At 46.2% G+C, this 22269-nt stretch overlaps 1 protein-coding gene across 5 annotated transcripts in view; it reads left to right on the forward strand.

The window, feature by feature from the left end:
* Positions 1 to 22269, forward strand: part of LOC135200054 (F-box only protein 31-like) — a 54350-nt gene that overhangs the window by 1807 nt on the left and 30274 nt on the right. For 2 of the 5 annotated variants that reach the window (XM_064228306.1, XM_064228305.1), the window contains exons 1-6: positions 36 to 192; positions 10981 to 11199; positions 19343 to 19405; positions 19732 to 19808; positions 20159 to 20332; positions 21832 to 21995. In XM_064228306.1, coding sequence (XP_064084376.1) covers positions 11043 to 11199; positions 19343 to 19405; positions 19732 to 19808; positions 20159 to 20332; positions 21832 to 21995 — 635 coding nt within the window. In that variant the 5' untranslated portion in view covers positions 36 to 192; positions 10981 to 11042. Of the gene's footprint in view, positions 1 to 35; positions 193 to 10980; positions 11200 to 11504; positions 11645 to 19342; positions 19406 to 19731; positions 19809 to 20158; positions 20333 to 21831; positions 21996 to 22269 lie in introns of those variants that run through there. The other 3 variants (XM_064228302.1, XM_064228303.1, XM_064228307.1) reach the window with 3 other exon arrangements.

A 22269-nucleotide genomic window follows, 5' to 3' on the forward strand; every position in this document is an offset into this window, starting at 1 on the left:
CATGCAAGAAAACAAAATTCAAACACTAGTGAATACAAAAACCGCGCAAATTAGGCGAGTCAGGATTCAGGAGCTGTTACAAAGGCTTCTATTCCTCCTACTGTAGTCTACATTCTGTGACAAATGTAAATATATGTTGCAAATTACGTCACATTAAGTGATGTTATCTACGTAAAAACTACAGCACTATAGGTAAGGCGATTGGAACTATTACATTACAATTAAATGTCTGTTTTTTTATTGCTTATGGTCATTTTTGGCTGACTCACCTCCTAGTATTTCACATTCAGACTAAGGTAGTGTAAACTAGGCACAAGACCTAGGTAACAGCCAAGCCCAATTACCTAATTCCAGGCTGTAGGAAGAGGTCTAGTCAGGCTTGAACTTGTGAAAAAATTCCCTTGTGAAATGTAGCCACAACAGAGCTAAGACTTTAGAGAGTGTAACAATGGAATATGAACATGTCATGGCCGTAGGTACTACCTAGGCTACTACCTAGGTAGCCTAGTACCCACCTTAGGTAGGCAGGTAGGTAATGTCGTAAAATTTTTTTTTATACCTATAGTACATAGGCTACCTAGGTACCTAGGTACTAGGGCTAGGGCCAATCGAGGTATTTCTACAGAAGCAGTCCGCACAGACTGCAAGGAACGTAACCACGGATACGACATCCACTAGGGATTAGGGGCCGTCCAATGTACTATTTCGCCGTGTTTAGTACTGGCCCCGGGGGGGTTAATTACAGTCGTCCGAATAAATGTTACTTAAAATCTTAATTTTACCAGACCACTGACCAGATTAATATTTCTAGAGCTGGCCCGAAGGATTACTAGAATTTTTACGTGGCTAGGAACCAATTGGTCACCTAGCAACAGGACCTACTAGGTAGCTACAGCTTATTGTGGGATCTGAACCACATTATTTAGAGAAATGAATTTCTATCACCACAAATAAATTCCTCTGATTCCGCGTTGGCCGAGCCGAGAATTGAACTTCTGACCACCGGATTGGTAGCCAAGCGCAAAAACCACTCTTCTAATGAGGAACTAGTAGATAGCTAGGAACATAAATAATAAAATGAAGTCGATGAATATCAGCGGACCACCAATTTTCAAGGGAAAAATATAGGTATCTGCGGAACGTCGATTTTCAAAGGAAAAAGTGACCTTTACGAATTAATGTTGATTATTGGATTTCGGGAACGTAGTTAATCCATGCCATGTAGAAAAAGTTACATTCCACCGAAAAAATTTGTCGGATGGTAAATTGGCGTAATATGATGAGGTAAGTGACTTTTCGGGTAGATTTCGCCATACTGAACAACTTTCAATCTATGTAATTTATTATTTAGAGTCGTATTTTAGGAGTTGTAACTGCTTTCCGCGGATGCATGCACAAACTACATTTGGCTATAAAGTCAAACAAGGGCAACTTACAGCCATTCAGCTCATGAGACAGCTAATGGAAAGTGGGGGTCCGATGGTTGAACAGCAAGTTGGAAGAAAAGAGGCGGAATAGAGGTAAAATAAAAAGCTAAAAAGTGGGTAAAGCTAAGAGCTGTAGGGATGCAAAAAACCTTTGATAATGCCTCCAGTAAACTACATAAGGTGCGCTGACGGCATTAGCCCCGTATGGGTGCTATAGAGTAGGAATAATACAAATAAGAGCAGTTTGTAAAAAAAAATAATAATAAAAAATTAATCAAATAGCCTATGTATGAAACATGCTAAAACTGCAGACCACTAGTTAGCTACCGGGCTGCATTCACACTGATCGAAGACAGACATTCACCATCTTTTGTTCATGTCTTTTCTGCGAATATTAAGTTTTTCTTTTTAAATCAGGGACAAAGCAGACACCCATTTTGCACACAAACCAGTAGTTACTGAGCTTGAGGGCCACAGTAGTAATCTGAAATTTGACATAGAACAAGATAAAAGTAGAAAAGTTTTTTCCCCTGAAAATCGGCAGTCTGCGGATATTCACTCGCTCCACGCTATTATAATGAATGATGAAAATTGCCCAAACCACTGGGTAAGCTGATGAAAATACTTCACATGTGTAATCCATAACAATCAATAAAATATGAAGTATTAAAGTGCGGCATGGACAGTTACAGAAATACATACTAACTCATCCTAGAACATTATAGTGTAACCATAAATCTTTGGGTTGCTTCTTGACGGAAAGGTGAGGCAGATGACCAAAATATCATCATCTAATGTAGGTTAGCTTCATTAAGACACAAGCAGGTAAGGCAATATGACTAATTTGCTAATTAAATTACTTTAACCAGACCACTGAGTTAAAATTCTTAATTTTTTATATGACTTACCTTTTAATTCAATACAGTTACTGGATCAAGTAAAAACTGGGATTCTGAGAAAATTTTCTTAATTTCTTAAAACCAGACATGATTTTAGCTGGAGTTTGTAACATCATTATGAAATTATGGTACACAGATAGTGCCAACCAAAGTTTTCTGTATACCACCACAAAGCCATGAGTACTATTCGTCAAACAGATAATAGTAACTAAACAAGTTACAAATGTTATATTTAGTTCTTAAATTGGTCTCTGTGCTATAACTAGCTGACAGTACTACTCTATTAATAGAGTTTGCAGGAGTTCATATTTTAAATGTAAGATAAGTGACTAAGATTACTGAATACTTATAACAGTAATAACTGCAAACTTCAAATAATTTTTATATCTATTGTTAAAAACGAAAATAAAAATAAGTTTTACCATGATACAGCTTTTTCCCCACAGTGTACCCTTTCTTTTAGAGTTTATGATTAGAATACATATATACTGCATAAATAAATGTACAGTATACTATACAATTTGTAAGTTTAGAGAAGCTAAACTGTATTTTGGTGATGCCCTTGCATCAGGTAGCTTAAGATCTAATGTTTATATAGCTACATTTTCAAGGCCTTTTCTACCTTGTATTTTTGGAGCCATGTTTTATTTTAATGAAAACATTTTACACAGTATGGAAGTTGAGTATTGACTTACAATAGTTAGGTTTCATTAGATAAAGCAGCTGAGGTTTGCTAAGTGTGTCCATACCTATATGCACCTGGTCCTTCTCCTGTGTCCCCTAGAATTACAATTTTTACTTTTTGAAGTCTTGTGGAATGAAAGAGAAAAGACTGTAATTAACAGGAGACAACCTACAAGTCACATTAGCATGCAGTAGCCTTTTGTCCAGTATTATGTGAGAAAATATTTATTCTAATAACAAAAAATGGAAAGTTTAAGCAAGAGTCAAGTCTTAAAATAATTTAGACAAAGGCAGAGTAGCAGATAGCCAGGCTTACAGCCATGTTATAATGAAATGGCAGTTTTTAACCGTACATAATTAACCCAGAAATATTTTTTTGTTCCGACACGGCATACAAACCTTCGGTCTTTACAATAGGAAGGTACTAGCGGCAGCTGGATAGGTCGTAAGCTTTCGAACAAGGGGTTCGGTAGTTAACTGCTTGTCCGACAGGCGCGCGCGCGCGACTGGGAGGTAAACAAATCACTTTTGCTTTCGGCCTCGCAGTGGATGGACGTGTTGTTCGACGCTCTCTGCCCGCTCTCTCGTCGTTTGCTTTCTGAGTATTTGGTTGTAATTGTGTATGAAAGAGTTATTGTAAGTACAATTATTCTCTTTTTTCATATTAATTGCTGCCTTCAATTTGATTATGATGGAATCTCCTCGCCTCGCTACCCCACGGAGACTTTGCCCGGTATCGAAGGGCGGTAAATGCGGGAAGTTCAGATCGTTCCCGGAGATTGACCCTCATATTTTGTGTGCTCGGTGTCGGGGGCGCGAATGCACCCGAGCCGAGCCCTGTGATGTGTGTATTGATTGGTCGGAGGCGCAGTGGGACTTTGTATGAGGGCAGGAAGAAGCGAAGGCCTGCAGAGGAGTCGTCGGAAAGCTCTCCCCGCGACTCCTTTGGTGACGGACACTTCGTCTTCTTTCCTGCCGCCCGCTCAACTTCCACGTCTCGCGCCTTCCCTTCGGGGGGGGTGTGTCTAGGTCCTTCTCCTCTCCTGACGTGTCGAGTGTGGAGGAGGGCGCTAGATACCCTGACGTAGAGTTGTACTCTGGGTCCTCTATCCGTTCGTCTTCGCGCGAACGGGTAGAGGATCCTTCTAACCACCCGACTTTTGCCTCCTCAGGTGCGGTTGCCGCGAAGGATGACCTCGGACAGGTGTGGACATCGTTGGGGCTGCAGGGCGTGCCGAGTGTCCAGGGGCTGCTCTATCATCTCGCTGGCTCCGTGGCGGTCACCCATGCAACGGTCACGACCACCACCACGACCCTTACAACCCCTGGCTATGCTTCACCTCCTCACCTGGTGTACACCCAGCACGCGGTCTCTGTAACACCCACTACATCGGTGCAGGGCCAGATCGCGTAACTCGGGGGAGTGTGATGCCGCCACCTGGGTTTGCCGTGCTGCCGCGACCGGACTTCATGTGCCCGAAGAGCTCGCCCCTGGACCTCCCACCGGTACCTAGGATGTCTGTGCCGCTGGTTCGACCACCTGTACCGCCCACACAGTCTGCCGTACCTGCCGTGACCACCGCTGCTGTACCTGTATCTGCTCCTGCTGTCTCGTCTGCCGTTCCTGTGATGTTCGCACCTGCTGATTTTGTTGGTTCCTGTTCCTGGCGCCGCTGCTCCGATGCTGGTCTGTTCGGACAGGTACGTCCGGGCCCTGTTGCTTCGGCAACAGCAGCCCCGGCTCCGTCCTGGATGACAGATCTGACGTCGGTCCTGAGGAGGTTGACGAAGAAGAAGAAGAAGAGGAGGAAGGTGTCGTCGTCGTCTTCTTCGTCGTCGTCGTCGTCTGCCGCCTCTTCCCCTTCTTCTTCTAAGGCTCCCCCGCCGAAGAAGAAGAAGGTCGCCTCCCCCCCCCTAAGAAGTCTCCTTCGGGAACTTCTAAGGGCCCGTCTCGCTCTGGTGAGACGGGGGGTTCTTCCGCTGGTCGCCCTGCTCCTTCGGGAGCAGGACCCGTCTCTTCTCCCGCAAGGAAGAAGACTACGGGGACCAGAGGGGTGCCGGCTAACACCGGCACTTCCTCACCTGCTGTCAGTGGTCGGCCACACAGCAGCAGGGTCCGGCTCGGCCGCTCGTTCGCGAGAGGTACCGAGTGTACGGTCGCCTACCAGCGACCGTGCAGCCAGGAACCAGACCTCTGAGTCCGCTCAGCGTCAGGTTCACGGCACGGAGCGGAAGACTGGTGACAGCCGCTCACGCGACTCTCACCAGGCCAGCTCTCGCTCTCGCGGCGAGCAGCTGGCTACCCGTTTGCGGACGTGACGGTCCATGACCGGCCACGGGCTGAGGCTGGGAAGAGGTCCCCCCCGCCCCCCGTTCGCCGGCACCAGCCACGGCTGGTACCAGCGAACTGACGCACCGTGAGGACACGCACCGATCTCACCGTGACAGTGGAGCTCGCCGGTCGCCTGACCGTCGCTCTCACAGAGAGCGATCGTGGTTTTTACGGCGACCGCAGCACCAGCTCCTCTGACACACGAGACCGGGGCCGCTGTTCTCGGTCCAGCCGTTCTCCACAGCGAGACGGCTCGACTAGGTCTGCAGCTCGATCGCCACCGCGGGTTGGCGATCGCCTGCAGTCCTCCAAGCCCGCTGGTTCTACCAGCGAGCGAGGAGAGAGCGTCAGGTCTTCCTCTCCCATACCTTCAACCTCCTCGGGTTACACCGGGAGGGGCGAGGTATTGAGGAGTGATCGTGAGGGGTGCGCCCCTCAGGATCCCGCCACCACGTCGTACGCACCAGGCTCAGTTCTCGGACCAGCCATGGTCGTACGCACAGGTGGCTGGAGGAGACCGAGAAGGGGACTGTCGCTGCTCCTCTCCTTGAGGGAGGAGGGTCTCGGGAGGTGCTCCTGTTCGAGGGACTGGACGGTCCAACTCCACAGGATGCAGTCACTCCGGAGATCCAGAGGAACTTTGCCGAGTTATTGCGCTGATTCGTCAGCACAACGACCTCGGGGAAGGATCGCCGCTCCCACCATCCGAGCCCACGTCCCGGCTCGAGTCGTTCTGGGGCCCAAGAAGAGGGAACCCAGACCGACGGTGGGTTTGCCGCGGTCGGAGCTTGCGGACCTCAGTGCTGGACCAGGTTGAATCGCTTGTCTCCGGACAAGACGGTTTCGCTCAAGTCTGGCAGGTCGAGCAAGCTGCTTCCACCTCCTCTGCTACGACAGCGGCGGTTTTACGTGCCATCTGAAGACCCGATGCCGCCCAAAACAGGTGAACCCGGAGTTAGACCAGGCTGACTCCGGGTGTGTCTCTGCAGCAGCTCCTGTCCGAGAACCTGTGGTTCTCGCAGCAAGAGGCACTCGGCCTGGAATCTACCGCCATGGCAGCTTTCCAGGCCGTCTCCTGGCTAGATCTGTGGTCCCTCACAGTATCTAAGTCGCAGCCAACTCCGGGGGAATTTCTCCCGAAGATGACTCGGCCTTCAGGAGACTTTGCCAGTCTGGGGGAAGAGCCATCTCCTTCCTTGCCCACCAGACGGTGAACCTGTGGGCCAACTGGTTCTCCGACGAAGGGACGCTGTCCTTACTCGGGTTTCCAGGGCGTCCGGGCGTGAAGCGGCATTGGGACTTCGAAACGGACCTCTACGGAGTTCCACGTCTCTCTTCCCAGGAGAGATGGTGGACGCTGCGGTGGACAGACGGCGCACTGACGACAGTGACCCGTTGGTTCACCAGGCAGTCTCGAAGGCTTCTGGGCAGCCTCGGACTGCGGCCAAGTCTAAGAGCTCGGCTAGCGCTTCCTCGGCGGCTAAGACGGTTGCTGCGTCGAAGACCCGGGGAATGACTCTGTCTTCTTCAACTTTCTGGGCAAGGGGAGCCGTAACCAGCCCTCCTCCCAGCCCTCCTCATCCCGTGGAGGCTCTGGGAAGAAGTCGAAGAAAGGGGGGAAACGCTAGGGACGGCGTTCCCCCTCACCTGCTGCCGGAAGTGGGGGGGTGCCTGGCCAGCCATTGGGCAACTTGGCAGCGTACGGCGCCGAGACCTGGATTGTAGATGTCCTTCGGGAGGGATATCTATTACCCTTCGAATCTCGGCCACCCCTCACCTCCAACCCGGTCCAACAGCAGTCGTACGTTCCAGGGTCATCGAAGGACGTAGTCACCAAACCGAGACAGGAGATAAAGACCATGCTGAGCAAGAGAGCTGTAGAGATCGTCACGGATCAGTCACCGGGCTTTTACAGTCGACTCTTCCTGGTGGAAAAGTCTACGGGAGCTGGCCGCCCGGTGATAGATTCTCTCTCCCCTGAACCGGTTTGTTCGCCAGACCCGGTTCACGATGGAGACGGCACGCTCAGTGCTCGACTCCATCAGGGAGAACGATTTCATGCTTTCAGTGGACTTGAAGGATGCGTATTTCCAAATACCCATTCATCAGTCCTCCAGAAAGTACCAACTCCGCTTCATCCTCGACGGGACGGTGTACCAGTTCCAGGGGCACTGTGCTTCTCGGTCTCTCAACCGCCCCACAGGTGTTCACGCGAGTGTTCACTCTGGTGTCTGCTTGCGGGCCCATTCGCACGGGATACGTCTGATGAGGTTATCTCGACGATTGGTTAGTCCTGGCGAGCTCCCGCTCGCAGTTGCTACAGGACAGGGATCGACTGCTCGAGTTCTGTCGCGATCTGGGGATCGTTGTGAACTTCGAAAAGTCCGATCTCGAGCCCAAGCAGAGGATGAAGTACCTGGGTATGCTGATCGACACGGTAGCAGGGCGAGTCTTCCCCGCAGACTCGCGGATCAGCAGATTCGGAGGGGGCAGCCAACCAGTTCCTGTCTCGGCAGGAACAGGTAGCTCAGCGATGGCAAGTCGTGATCGGACACCTGTCGTCGCTCGAGAAGTTAGTCCCTCACGGGCGTCTTCACCTGCGGTCTCTTCAGTGGAGACTAAAGGAGAGTTGGTCGCAGGCGACGGATCCCCCAAGCTTTCCAGTGTCACTGACACAGGAGGTGAGGCAGGACCTAGCCTGGTGGCTGGACGACAGGAACCTCTTAAGAGGAGTGCCTCTGCGCACTCCCCCCCCGGACATGCAGCTGTTCTCAGACCGCATCGACCGAGGGATGGGGCGCACACCTGGAGGAGTTGCTGACTTCAGGAGTGTGGGACGAGAACGACAAGCACCTTCACATCAATGTACTGGAACTCAAGGCAGCGTTTCTCGCTCTCCAAGAGTTTCAGGACCGCTTGATGGGACACTCAGTGGTGTTGATGTGCGACAACACCACGGTGGTGGCTTACGTCAACAAAACAGGGGGGCCTAGTGTCTCTCCCGTTGTACCAGTTGACTCGGCAGGTGCACGAGTGGGCTCAGGCACACTCAATAGAGCTGTCGGCACGCTACATTCCAGGGAAGAGGAATGTAGTAGCAGACACGCTCAGCCGTCGGGATCAGGTGATAGGGACCGAATGGTCTCTACACCAGGACGTGGCGGAAAGGCTCTTCGACCTGTGGGGGCGACCAGTCGTGGATCTGTTCGCCACCCGGCACAACAGGAAGCTCCAGGTGTTCTTCTCGGCCGTGCCGGACCCATGGGTAGCTGCAGAGGACGCTCTTCAACACCGTGGGACAACCTCTTCGCCTATGCCTTTCCCCCGTTCAGCCTGATTCGCAAGGTGATCAGTCGAGCACTGGTCACCCCGAATCTCAGGATGATCCTGGTGGCTCCCAAGTGGCCACAGGCCATTTGGTATCCGGACCTGCTGGCTCTTCTCGCAGGAGAACCGAGAGAGATTCCCCCTTGGCACAACCTTCTCGCCCAGCCACACGTCGAGCCGTACTACCGAGCAGTCCAGTCCCTACGTCTTCACGGCTGGCTGTTATCCACCATCTCTTGCGAACGAGAGGCTTTTTCTCGTAGCGCAGCAACAGAGATGGCTGGAAACGTCCGTCAGTCCTCTGTTGTAGTCTTTGTGTACCCAGGGGAAGTGGGCCGTCTTCTGTTGGTTGGTGTCGTAGACTGGGTCTATCTCCTCTCAGGCCACTTCTTCAGCAGGGAGCGGATTTCCTCGTTTTCTTCGCCGAGAGAAGCTCCTCTCAGTCCCCACAGTCAAAGGATACAGAGCCGCCTTGGCGCTCGTCCTGAAACTGAGGGGGTTGGACATCTCGAACTCGTTCGAGATCTCCTTGCTTATGAGGAGCTTCGAAAGGTCTTGCCCACCCAGGGAACTCAGGCCCCCTGCGTGGGATGTGACTCTCGTCCTTAGGAGTTTGACTCGAACGCCGTTCGAGCCACTCCGGGAGTCGTCAGACAGGGATCTGACCCTCAAGACCCTCTTCTTGCTGGCCCCTGGCATCGGCGAAGAGAGTAGGGGAACTTCATTGGGTCTTTCCTATGATGTACGACACTCCAGGGGATGGGGATCCGTGACGCTCGATTTCGTCCCGAACTTCGTTGCGAAGACTCAGAAACCGTCGGTCCCTGACGACAGGTTTCGAGTCATTCACGATTCCTCCATAATGGACTTCACCGATAATGATGCGGATGAGATGCTGCTTTGTCCTGTGAGGGCGCTACGGCGCTATCTGAAGAGAACTCGACACCTCAGGCCTGAGTGTCGACGCCTCTTCGTTAGCACCGGGGTCCACCAAGAAAGAAGTATCCAAGAACACTCTTTCTTTCTGGCTGCGTGAGGTCATCAGGAGGGCGTATGAGGCTGATGGTAGTGACGACATCCGTACGTCCCGTCCGAGAGCTCACGAAGTCAGAAGTATTGGCCCGTCGATGGCGTTCCGTAAGAACTTCTCCGTGGCGCAGGTCCTGAAGGCAGGGGTCTGGTCTAACCAGACTACCTTTACGTCCTTCTACCTTCGGGATATTGCCCACAGGTCCTTGGATACATTTTCCTTGGGACCCGTGGTGGCTGCTCAACAAGTTGTGTAGCTAACCCAGACCCTCGCAGGCTGAACAGCATCGAGTCCTGGTGTGACTGTGTGGATGGATGTGTGAGTGAGTGAGTGACTGGCTCTCTCTTCCATCTTTTCCTCCCCCTCTACCTGTGGGCAGAGGGCCATGGTCGTCACTACGCTGGATGAGGACGAGATGCAGGTGAGCTATATGACAGAGCCCCATCCTATCCCTTTCACTAGGGATAGGAGCAGAATATCCACCACTTCCTTCTACAAGGGGGGGAAGTGGATGCCTACAAGAGTCCAAACCCATGACTTTATATTTGCTCCTGTACAGGAACAAGTTCTTACATTGCTGGTACGAAGAGATACGCATGCCTCTCTCTTAGTACTCGGTCCAGAGGTCTGACCATTGATCCTGCGGTGCACACCCCGATCAATCGGACAGAGGCTTGGATCCCTCCCTCGCTCTTACGACCAGGGAGGCTTCCAAGGTTGGGCGAACACCAGTCTGTTCACAAAAGACTCAGATTCCTCCCACCAAGAAGTGAGTCTTCCTATTGTAAAAGGACCGAAGGTTTGTATGCCGTGTCGGAACAAATGACAATTTGTCCAAAATTGCATTTTTCCTAACTATACAAACCTGAGGTCCTTTTACACATAGCCCCACCTCATGCCACCCCTCACTCTGCAGTTTTTGCTTGGGCCAAAAGCAAAAGTGATTTGTTTACCTCCCAGTCGCGCGCGCGCGCCTGTCGGACAAGCAGTTAACTACCGAACCCCTTGTTCGAAAGCTTACGACCTATCCAGCTGCCGCTAGTACCTTTCCTATTGTAAAAGGACCTCAGGTTTTTGTATAGTTAGGAAAAATGCAATTTTGGACAAATTGTCATATTTACTTTAATTGTGCATATATTATGATAGCAGGATTGTATTATGAGACTAGAGATTGTTTTCACAAAAATGTTTCACAATCAAAATTTTAGTATGCTTGTATGTATTCTTTCTCAACCATAGTCATAGTACGTACAGTAGTACTTGTAATGTTCTTTGTTGCAGGTCAGTTATAGTAGAAGCACCAACGCTGCCTTGCATTGCACTGGATTAGGATTGGGAGTAATATGTCCTTGTTGACTCTGGATAATCTTCCAGAATGTGTAATACTAGAAATACTGAAGAGATGCAAAGGAGAGGACTTGGCTGCGGTCAGCTTGACATGCACCACTTTGTATTCTGTTACCTCCATAGATTCTTTATGGAAGCATATTTGCCAAAGAGGTAAGCTAAGGTTTTAAGCTTTCTATGCTAACCAAGTTAGCATTAAATTTTTAAAGTGCTATCTTTGAGAAGTTTTCAGTGTTGGTCACGTTCAGTTTCTAGTTCTAAAAATATTCTGATTACCACAGGATATCAAGGGTTTTCACCTCCATACTACAGTTGTTTCCAATCATGTGTTCTTTTTGTTTTATCTGTTATTTAGTACGATATTGCCTAAAAAACTACAAAGAGATCTATACAAGATGTTCTAAAACCCTTTACTATTTATTTTTTAGCAAGGCTTCCATTCAAACCATGTAACTTTGGTTAGAGAAGAAAAACTGGAACCAATACTTTTACTACCAAAAAAGAAGGAAAATGGGGAAATAATCAGAAAGAAGACTGTAATATCATTCCTAACCAGAGAATCAAGTCCTTAGAATTAGGGTAATTTCTTCTAACCCAGGTAAATACAAGTCATATTGTAGTTTTATCCTTCATGCCCAAGGTTTTATTGCTAAAGGTTTTTGAGTAAGACTGGGTAATAAACAAATGATTGTTATGATATAGTGTACTGTTTGTATTTATCACAGATTGCTAAAAGGCTTTACTGTGACATCACCAATGAAATAAAGACAATTGATGCTACACATAATAAGACATTCTGTATTTGCAAGAAAGAATGATTAAGAGTAACAAATGAGCAAGAAGAACACCAAGCCATGCATTAGAACTCTTTCAAGTTATCATCTTATCCATTAACAGAAACTCTGGATGTTTGTAGATGGCCTTGAGATTGAATTCAATGGTCATTGCTAAGTGTCAAAAGATCAGAAGGTACTGTTTAGTATGTTCATAAAGGCAACTTAAAAAATATATAGTCTTCTCAGTTATGGTCACTGTTTTAATGAGTTTTCTCCAACTGTTTCTCTCTTTAGTGATGTCATTTCATGGTTGAATTGGGCAGATATTTTACAGATGGATGACCTTGACACAAACCATTCCTGTTTAACTGGGTTTGGGACCAGCACTTGTTTGAAAAAGTATGCTAAATGCAAAAGGTATCAAATTTCTCCAGAATGCTAATGTGCATGTCTCACACCAATGTATGTGGTGGTTATTGGTATTTAATCTGATAAATTTGTTTTCATCACCTTTGTTGTGCCTTTTTTGTGGATTTGTAATCTTCAGTAATTTAAAGGAATTCTTGTTTATATGAATTTAGGTTGTATCTAAGGACTAACCCAAAAACAGTATGAATAACTTCATGGTATCAGATATCTGTTATGATGAAGTATAAAGAAAACATTGAAAATTTTCCAAACTTTATGATTGTTGGATTTCTTGTGTAACCCACATAGGTTTTGTAGTCAAAAAGCAGTAGTTATTGTAATACTTATGTTACATAATTTTTTTCAAGAGCCAGCTGTCTGAATTATTTTATTGTAAAGGGGAATGGTAGTATTTATATCAGAATTGAACAGTGGTCAGAATGTTAGTTTTGGGAAGATGCAGATCTGAGTGGTACCACATGCTTGTCAGGGGTAAGGATGTTTAATGTATGACACTTACCTGGCAGGTATATATATAGCTATATTCTCTGTTCCACCTGGCAGAAATTTTCAAAACTCGCGGCAAACGCTAGTAACCTATTAGTAGTTCAGGCAACCACCACCCCGTTACCGTGGCGCTAGCGCTAGGAACCGTTCCCAATTGGGCCAGATTTTCTCTGCCAGCCGAACCGGCAACATTGTTGGTGGTTCCCTACTAGGATTTTCATTCTCGTTGCTGACTTTTCATGGATTTTTGGTATTGTACTCGGAAACGTTAGCTTGGCATTCGCTTTGGATTGTTCTTTAAAGATGTCTGATACTGGGAGTATGTTTAGAGTGTGTGTAAAAGAGGGGTGTAAGGTAAGATTGCCGAAAGCTTCGGTCGACCCTCATACCATTTGTAAGAAGTGTAGGGAGAATGTGTGTACTTGGGAGAATAGATGCATTGAATGTGAGAATTTATCAGAGAAGGAAATGGAAGATATTTATGAAATATGTTGAGAGACTTGAGAAAGATCGTGTAAGGAGTTGTTTCTCGTAGTGGGGGAGGAAGTCAAATTCTTACCCTAGTAAAAGGAGTGAATGTATTTCCTCTCCAGCTCCTTCTAATGTAGAGTTGGTAGTTCCTTCTCCCCAGGTATCTCCTGCGCCCGCTGCTGTATCGGAGGAAGCGAACGATACAAATATTGTGAAGGTGTTCGCTGCCCTTGCGTCCATGGGCGACCAGATACAGCGACTCACAGATAGAGTTAGTGCTTTCGATGTCAGTGAAAGTGTAGTGGAGGGGGCGTCTGATCGTCTCTCTCGTGCTCCTAGACCTAGACCTCTGTCAAGCTCCCAGACCCAAGGGAGAAGGCATGTCGACAGTCGAAGGGAGGCGAGAGAGGTTTTTGTCACGGTCAGGCGTCCCTTCGAACAGTGACCACCTGTTGCAAGTTCCCAGGCTGTTGCAGTTCGCCGCAGAAAAGGCGTAACTGGGAAGTGTGCGTCCTCCGGAAGGTTCGACTTCCGAGCGAGAACGTCGGTATGCCAGTGGTGTCTCGCCCCCTCAAGAGGACTTTCAGGACATCAACTGCTTTCGAGAGACAGGCTCAAGATCGTGAGGCTTGGAGTAGTCCTGAGGTGTTGTCCTCCTCGGAAGACGGGGACGCAGTGCCGATCAAGAGGAAAAGGATTTTTCGTGCTAGAGAGGACTCAGGGCGCACTGGCGCTATACGTCCTTCTCGGCCTGGTATTTCGATGGGAGAATCTCCTCCATCTTCTTGTGTATCTTCCCTCGTCTTTCTCCGTCGGGTAGAGTACAAGATCGCTCTCCGTTAGGTCGCAGTCCCGCTCGTAATCCTCCTCCTTCGTCGTCTACCATTCAGGAGGATAGTACGAAGGGTTTCTTAAGGAAATGCAGTCCAAGCTGGCAGTTCTGGTGAAGTCCTGGGATGCGCCGAGCAAGCATCTTCGAGGCGTAAGGACGATTTCCTTCCCATTAAGTCTTCTAAAAGGGAATACAAGGACGCGTTCGCCGAGGACTCAGGGCGCACTGGCGCTAGGAGGACAAGCGATCGCTTGGTTTTGCAGGACGCAGAACACAGGAAGAAAATAGTTTCGGAAGAAGCAGGACGCAAACATCATACGCGGGGGTACCAATTGTCGACGCAGGACGCAGGCGACAGGAAGCAGGCGTGTCTACGATGGACGCAGGACGCAGCGGCAGGACATCGAGAGGCGGCAGGACCCCGACTCCTCGGTAGCCGCAGGACGCAGGCGGCAGGACGCTATTCCGTCAACGAAGCGTCAACACGACAATGAGTTACAAGACATTTCTTCAGCAGAAGAGGAAATGGAATTAATTGAGGAAAAGAATACGGAACCTTCTTCAGATTATAAGTATTGCTATTTTTGAGGGGGAATTTAAACCGACAGCTCCGTTATCCCCCTTATCACAGTTTTCCAAGACTAGGACTCCAAAGAAGTCCTCTTTCCTTAAAATGACGATGTCAATTTCGGCGAAGAAGGCCCTTCAACGTGTGAATGACTGGATGAAGGATAAGAAAGAAAGCGGGAAAATACTCTTTTGTTTTTCCACCAGCTAAGTTAGCTTCTAAATCAGAGTATGGTACGCTACTGGAGAAAGTCTAGGCCTGGGAGTACCTGCTCTCCCAGGGGGACTTCTCCAGTATAGTAGACAGCTCAGCAGACAGGCGTTACAGTCTGCTAAGGTCTGGTGGACATCTTCAGAATTTGACCATCTTTTTAAAGGGATTTTTAGGACTTTCGAAGTCTTCAATTTCCTGGATTGGTCTTTGGGAGCACTAGCGAACGTCCCTAGAAAGAAGAGGATTCCGCAGGATTAGAAAACAGCTAAGAGCATTATGTCCTGCATGGACAAGGCTCTGAGAGACGGAACGAATGAACTGGCTTCGTTATTCACAGCAGGAGTACTTAAGAAGAGATCGCTGTTGTGTTCTTTCGCTTCAAAAGGAGTTTCTAACTCTCAGAAATCGGAGTTGCTGTTCTCTCCTCTTTCGAAACAGCTGTTTCCTTCAGAGGTGATTAGGGATATAGCTCTCTCTCTCTCAGAAGGCCACTCAAGATCTTCTCTCGTCTTCAGTTAAGAAGTTCTTACCACCCAAGTTGGTGAAGAAGACTCCAAAGGATACTAGGCCTTCGCAACAGCCCTTTCGAGAAGAACATCGCTCGACCCCCACGCCTTTAGGGTAAGAGAGTACCCGCTAAAAGAGGAGCCAAGACCCCCTCTAAAGAATGAGAACTCTGTCCTCCAGACGACAGTGGGGAGCCAGACTTCAAGTTTTCTGGGAAGTTTGGCAAGATATGAAGGCAGATCCCTGGCTGTCAAGCGTAGCTCGGGAAGGTACAAGATTCCTTCTTGAAGAGACCTCCTCTCGCAACATCTCCGAGAGCCCTCGGGGCAAAATTACAACGATTTAGTGAAGAAAGCGGCTCTGTGGGAGCAAGTAGCTTCCATGCTAGAGAAAGGAGCCATAGAGCCTGTTCTGGATCACGAATCTCCGGATTTTACAACCGTCTGTTCCTGGTTGCAAAGTCCTCGGGAGGTTGGAGGCCAGTTCTGGACGTAAGTCAACTGAATCTTTTCGTAGAAAAGACCAAGTTCACTATGGAGACGAACGATTCAGTACTGGCAACGGTACGTCCAGGGGACTGGATGGCGACCCTGGACTTACAAGACGCATACTTTCATATTCCGATTCATCCAGGAAGCAGGAAGTATCTAAGGTTTGTGATTCAGGACAGGTCTTTCATTCAAGGCCCTATGCTTCGGCCTTTGCACAGCCCCTCAAGTGTTCACGAGGATGATGTCCAATGTGGCGAGATGGTTACATTTAAGAGGGATCAGAGTGTCTTTTTATCTGGACGACTGGTTGATAAGATCCCAATCAAGAAGTCAATGTCTGGAGGACTTGAGTCAAACATTGGACTTAGCAAAAGACCTAGGTCTGGTAGTAAACATGGGAAAGTCTCAATTGGATCCCCAACAACAGATAGTTTATTTGGGATTCATGATATCGGCAGTGACTTTTCGGGCTTTTCCGTCCCCCGAAAGGCAAGCGCCCAAATGCATTCGGTAAGGTGCAGGACTTTCTAAAGAAGGACCGATGCTCAGCAAGAGAGTGGATGAGTCTACTGGGCACACACTCTTCGCTAGAGAGGTTCATTTCTTTAGGAAGACTGCACATGCAGACCTCTACAGTTTTTCCTGAAGGATTCATGGCCAAGAAATTGCAACCGATTCCTTCCAGTTTCTAATTCCGGCCGAAGTAAAGGAGGAATTAAAGTGGTGGCTAACTCCAGGCAGGTTAGCAAGAGGGATGTCGCTTCAGCAAAGAGCCCAGACCTCGTCTTATTTTCCGACGCGTCGGACGTGGGTTGGGGAGCGACATTAGGCCCTCAAGAGGTGTCGGGACTTTGGAGCAAGGAAGAAACAAAGTGGCACATAAACAGGAAGGAACTGATAGCAATTTTCTTGGCTTTGAAGCACTTCAGAGAGTTGATTCGAGACAAGACGGTGCAGGTCAACTCGGACAACACCACGGCTCTGGCATACATCCGAAAACAAGGAGGAACTCATTCCTTTCCCCTTTACAATCTGGCAAAGGAAGTTCTGCTTTGGGCGGAGAGGAAAAGGGTCGTGATACTCACCAGGTTTATACAAGGAGAGAAGAATGTGGGTGCGGTGACCTGTTGAGCAGAAGAGAACAACTTCTCTCGACGGAGTGGACGTTGCACATGGAGGTTTGCCAGAGCCTGTGGAAGTTGTGGGGCCGTCCAGTAGTAGATCTGTTTGCGACAGCCAGAACAAAAAGGTTACCAACCTATTGCTCTCCGGTTCCAGACCAGGAAGCAGTGGCGGTCGACGCATTCCTGTGGATTGGTCAAACTTAGATCTGTACGCTTTTCCTCCTCCGTTCAAGGTACTGGGGGGAAAGTGATGAAGAAGTTCAGGGAGAGCCAATGGAACGAGGATGACCTTAATAGCCCCGTTTTGGCCGGCCCAAAGTTGGTTCACAGAGGTACTACTGGAATGGACAGTAGATACGCCAAGGACTCTTCCTCTAAGAGTAGATTTACTCAGACAACCCCACTTCGACAGGTTTCACAAGAATACCCTCGCTCTGGGTCTGACTGCGTTCAGACTATCGAACTCTGGTCAGAGCGAGGGGATATTCTAGAGAGGTGGCCAGTGCAGTAGCTAGAGCCAGAGAACCTCCACAATCACAGTATATCAGTCGAAGTGGGACAATTTCCGGAAGTGGTGTAAGAACAGGAAAGTGTCTTCATCCAGTACCTCTGTGACCCAAATCGCAGATTTCCTTCTATACTTGAGGAAGGATTTACGCTTGTCAGTTTCGACAATCAAAGGTTATAAGAGTATGCTAACCTCAGTGTTTTAGACAGGGACCTAGACATCTCGAATAACTTAGACCTTCGAGATCTGATTAGGTCATTTGGTACGAAGAACAATCACAATGCAGGCCACCTGCTTGGAACCTTGAGTGGTCTTGAAGTATTTAACTTCTAGCAAATTCGAGCCTTTAGAGGAACCTCTCTGAGAGATCTTGCTAAGAAGACTATCTTTTTAGTAGCATTGGCAACTGCTAAAAGAGTTAGTGAGCTTCAGGCCATATCGAAGAAGGTGGGATGGAGACATGGCAACGCAGTGTGTTCAATTATCCAAGAAGGTTTCTTGGCCCAAGAATGAAGAATCCAGCTAAGTCCTTGGCCCAAGATCCTTTGAAGTTTTGGTTTTTGGCTTGAGTTAGTGGGTCCCACGAGCAAGAAAGCTAGTTTTCTGCCCATGTAGGAGCGTTGGCGGTGTTATATGGAAAGAACAAGAGGTATCAGAGGGAAGTCTGATGCTCTGTGGTGTTCAGTTAAAGACCCCAGTAGACCCATGACGAAGAACGCTCTAGCCTTCTTCATGAGAGAGTTAATTAAAGAGGCTCATATGCTGTGTCAAGAGCAGAGCTTTGGTATTTGAAAGTGAAGGGCTCATGAAGTTAGGGCAGTGGCGACTTCATTAGCTTTTTAAAAGATTTAGCCCTCAAGGAAATTATTGAATCCACATATTGGAGAACTAATTCAATATTTGCGTCTCATTATCTTAAGGATGTTCAGGACAACCTTTGATAATTGTCAGACACTAGGTCCATACGTGTCCTCTGGTACAGTATTGGGCAAAGGAGTTACTACCCCATAACCTTCTTTTTAAGCTAGTTGATTTTATTAGGTGATGGTGTTTGTGTTTATTGGTTGTCTGAGAAAGTGTGCGGTACTTTTCTCAGTCTTGTTAGTATTATCCGTGGGTGTGTGTGTGTAGTTCAGGTGAATGATCGAGTACTAGCTTGAATGCCGTGGCATAAGAGGGCTGTACGGGTTCTGTCAACACATTGGTCACGTCCAGTTGTCAGTTCCAGTCTTAGCTTCTTCAACATACAGGACACTTCCTTGTTGAGAGCTACTAAGGTTTAAGCAGGCTTAGAGGCAGGACCTATGAAGTCAGCTACCTTAGCAGGTAAGGAACCTGGAGTCTTAATAATATTTTAATAATATTTTTTATACTCTAAGAATGTTGCTGTCCTTGACCCACCTCCAAATGTGTCAATCAGCTATATATATACCTGCCAGGTAAGTGTCATACATTAAAAATGAAGTTTTTATGATAAAACAAAGTTTAATGTATACTTACCTGGCAGTATATATAATTTAATTCCCACCCGCCTCCCCTCAGGAGACAGGGTTCAGAGAAAATCTGGCCCAATTAGGGAACGGTTCCTAGCGCTAGCGCCACGGTAACGGGGTGGTGGTTGCCTGAACTACTAATAGGTTACTAGCGTTTGCCGCGAGTTTTGAAAATTTCTGCCAGGTGGAACAGAGAATATAGCTATATATATACCTGCCAGGTAAGTATACATTAAACTTTGTTTTATCATAAAAACTTCATTTTTAAATATCTGTTACTACATACTACTTCCTGTATGTCCTGATTTTTATTTCCCTTGTTATTAGATATTTTGCCTAGTCCCCTGATTACCCATATCCTCCCTCAGTGCAGATACAGTATCTGTTTTTACTTACAGAGCTTCGTCAGGAAGTGGTTGACCTTGGCAGTGTAAAATCCTACCGAATGCTTTATGCAAACTGTAAGCAACCTTGAATTTGACTTAATTGGAAAATGCAAAATATTTGAAGGGAAAAATTGTTATGTTCATATTTATTCTTAGTTGATATAAGTCAACAAATCAAGACACGCCTTATTTGTTGATGGTTAATTATGCTTATAAAATGTTGCTGTAGTTGTAAATTTGGAATTTTTGCCTATGCTATGGTAATTCTTTTTATTACAAACGTACTTGTTTTACCTCTTTTTGCACAATTGCCACATTATTTTGCAGAGTTATCAGGATTGTAATTTGTGTTTACTTTTAAGCATTTTCTATTTGTCAATTGAAAATAATTTCCTTGTCAGTGCTTCACAAGTACAAATCAATGTTGGGCGTGTACCAGATTGAGTGGGACCATTATGGAAGCCTGCTTGAAATAAAGGTTAGAATCCATACCTTATGATATGTGTGTATTGACTGGACAGGTTTTGAAGTTACCTGTGACCTAGCTTTAAATTAATCTGTAATTTATCAGCAACGACTAAGGTTATTCAGCTTAATGCTGCAGTTAGTGAATTTTGTTGTAATCAGAAACAGAGTTCCTTATTATAAATAGGGTTAAATTACATTTCCAATTTTTATGTTATTATGTGATAATGTAACTGAATATCAGAATTATCAACTCACTATAGCACTGAACCGGTCAGTATAAAAAAAATATTCATTTTACTAATAATCATTATCTTATTGTTTTACTGTAAATGACAAGATTGTTGTCCTTTTTCATTTTAGTATGAATCTGGCAGCATCAAAGGAATAAGCGTGGAGGGAACAGTTGAGGAAGGAAAGATATTTGATGATTTGAGAGAGGAAGTCCTTTTCACCATAAAAGGAGAAACTTACCCACCGGAGCTGATTTGCCTCCCAGATATTGACCCCCATTCTCTCACAATCAGCTTTGATCAGGTAGGAACTGCTGTCCACTGTAATATTTTTTTATTCAACCTTTAGCAGATGTTCAGTCTATCAGCTGTTTGTCAGATTGTCTTTGTTAGCTTTTCAGGAAACTCCTGTCTTGAAAGGCCACTTTCAGGAAGAAAAGTTAATTCTAATGGAAATTGTAACAGCTATCTCTAGAGATGATCTTTTCAAATGTGGTCATCCATTTGCTAGCAACCTAAAGTAAGATCTGGTCCAAAACAAGCAAAATTTTAGTGTCAGTGCTGTTATTATCTTTGTCTGCAATCACAGAGTTAGCTTAAATGTGTATAGTATAATGTTATCAAGACTATTGTAGTAGCGTTATTTCAGATGGTAAAACCAAAAGAGGACCAAAGCTTCTAAAGTTTTCTTGATTAATGATCAGTCAATTTCCCTCCACAGTAGAGCAATGGCTTCATCAGTGTAAACCATAGTACTATCCAGGCCCCATCCAATATTGACCTGAACACTGACTGTTATGTCTACCCAGTTAAGTCTACCCAATCTATCTCAGTCAGTAACTCGAAAATGAGATAAGTTCTTCACAGGATTAATCCAAGACTGACAAAGATAGAAATTCTACATTGTTTTGCTTCTTATCTGCCTGATTTTGAAAATGCTTTGACCTTTTTCTCTTCATGTAAGAACTTGTAAACACTATATGTAAACACTATAGGTGGTGCTACTAGTTATTTGCAGTGTCTCTTAATCGCACACTTCATACTTGTCTTCCATTCCCTTCAGTCTCTTACTACCTAACTTTCCAACTCTTTTACCTTGCTTAATTCTTCACCTCTCTTTATATAAAACAAATCCTTTGGCCAAAACCTATAGGATTCCAGAAATGTTTCTCATTGGTCTTGTTAAACTGCTATAAAGCAACTTGCAGGGATCCATGCTTTCTGTATGGACACGAGACTGACTGATTGAAGGTTAACCCAACACTTCCCTTAATTGAATCCTAAGTAAAAAAAAAAAAAATCTTGATTTCATGTATTATGAGGTGGGGGGGTTATGCAGGGAAAAAAGAATCAGCAAAACAGATGTGCAAATCATACTTTATCTCAAGATAAAAAGAAATTCAGCAGAAAGAAGTTAATAGAAAAGTAATTTCAACAAAGAAGATTGTAATTAACCCATCCATGTGTATGCAAGCAAACCTAGAAACACTAAAAGTACGAAAGTGTTTGGCCTGCTTAGAGAAATAACTGACTCACCCAAAAGCAGAATAGAATTTGCAGCAGTAATGATTATCTGTCACACTGAGTTCCATCTTACAAGTTATTTTATTAGATTCAAGGTGGATGGTTTTTTTTTTTCTAGAACTTATATACTGGTATTTTGTGTACTTGAGAAGTACAGTAATACTTATGTTTGCTGCGTGAACCCTTTGATTCACATGTTACACTGCTGCTTCCGTCTTCCACAAGTTGAAAGTAACATTAAATAAAGTTAATGTATTTCATTTATAATCCATTTTTCAGGCAACTGGCACGCTAGAGTCTCGATGCAAGAACTCTTTACGTCACTTAAAAGCTTTTTTGTTCAGGCTTGAGCAAGAACCAAATATTAGAGGTGTAGATGGAGAAGAGTTCTCCTTCCAGAGACTAAGAGGCTTTAAGAAGCTGAGATACCTCAAGGAACAGTTGTAAGTATATCGTTTTATAGTACCCTGGTGGAATATGGTAAATGCTGTAGGCAAGGAAAGGATCCCCCTGGCCCTGAGCCCTTTTATACTCTTATCACTGTGTCAAATCTGAGTTACTATTGTGGCCAAGACCAGCTGTGAGAGAATTCTTTATTATTGCTTGGTCTTTCTAATTGAGCCTTGGGGGGACCAAAAAAGTAACTTCTTTTAAGACGAACAGCTGCTACCAAAATTTGTTGTTCCTTGGTCAAAACCTGTTATTTAGATACTTTAA

Source organism: Macrobrachium nipponense, chromosome 26 (assembly GCF_015104395.2).
Source record: "Macrobrachium nipponense isolate FS-2020 chromosome 26, ASM1510439v2, whole genome shotgun sequence".
NCBI lineage: Eukaryota > Metazoa > Arthropoda > Malacostraca > Decapoda > Palaemonidae > Macrobrachium > Macrobrachium nipponense.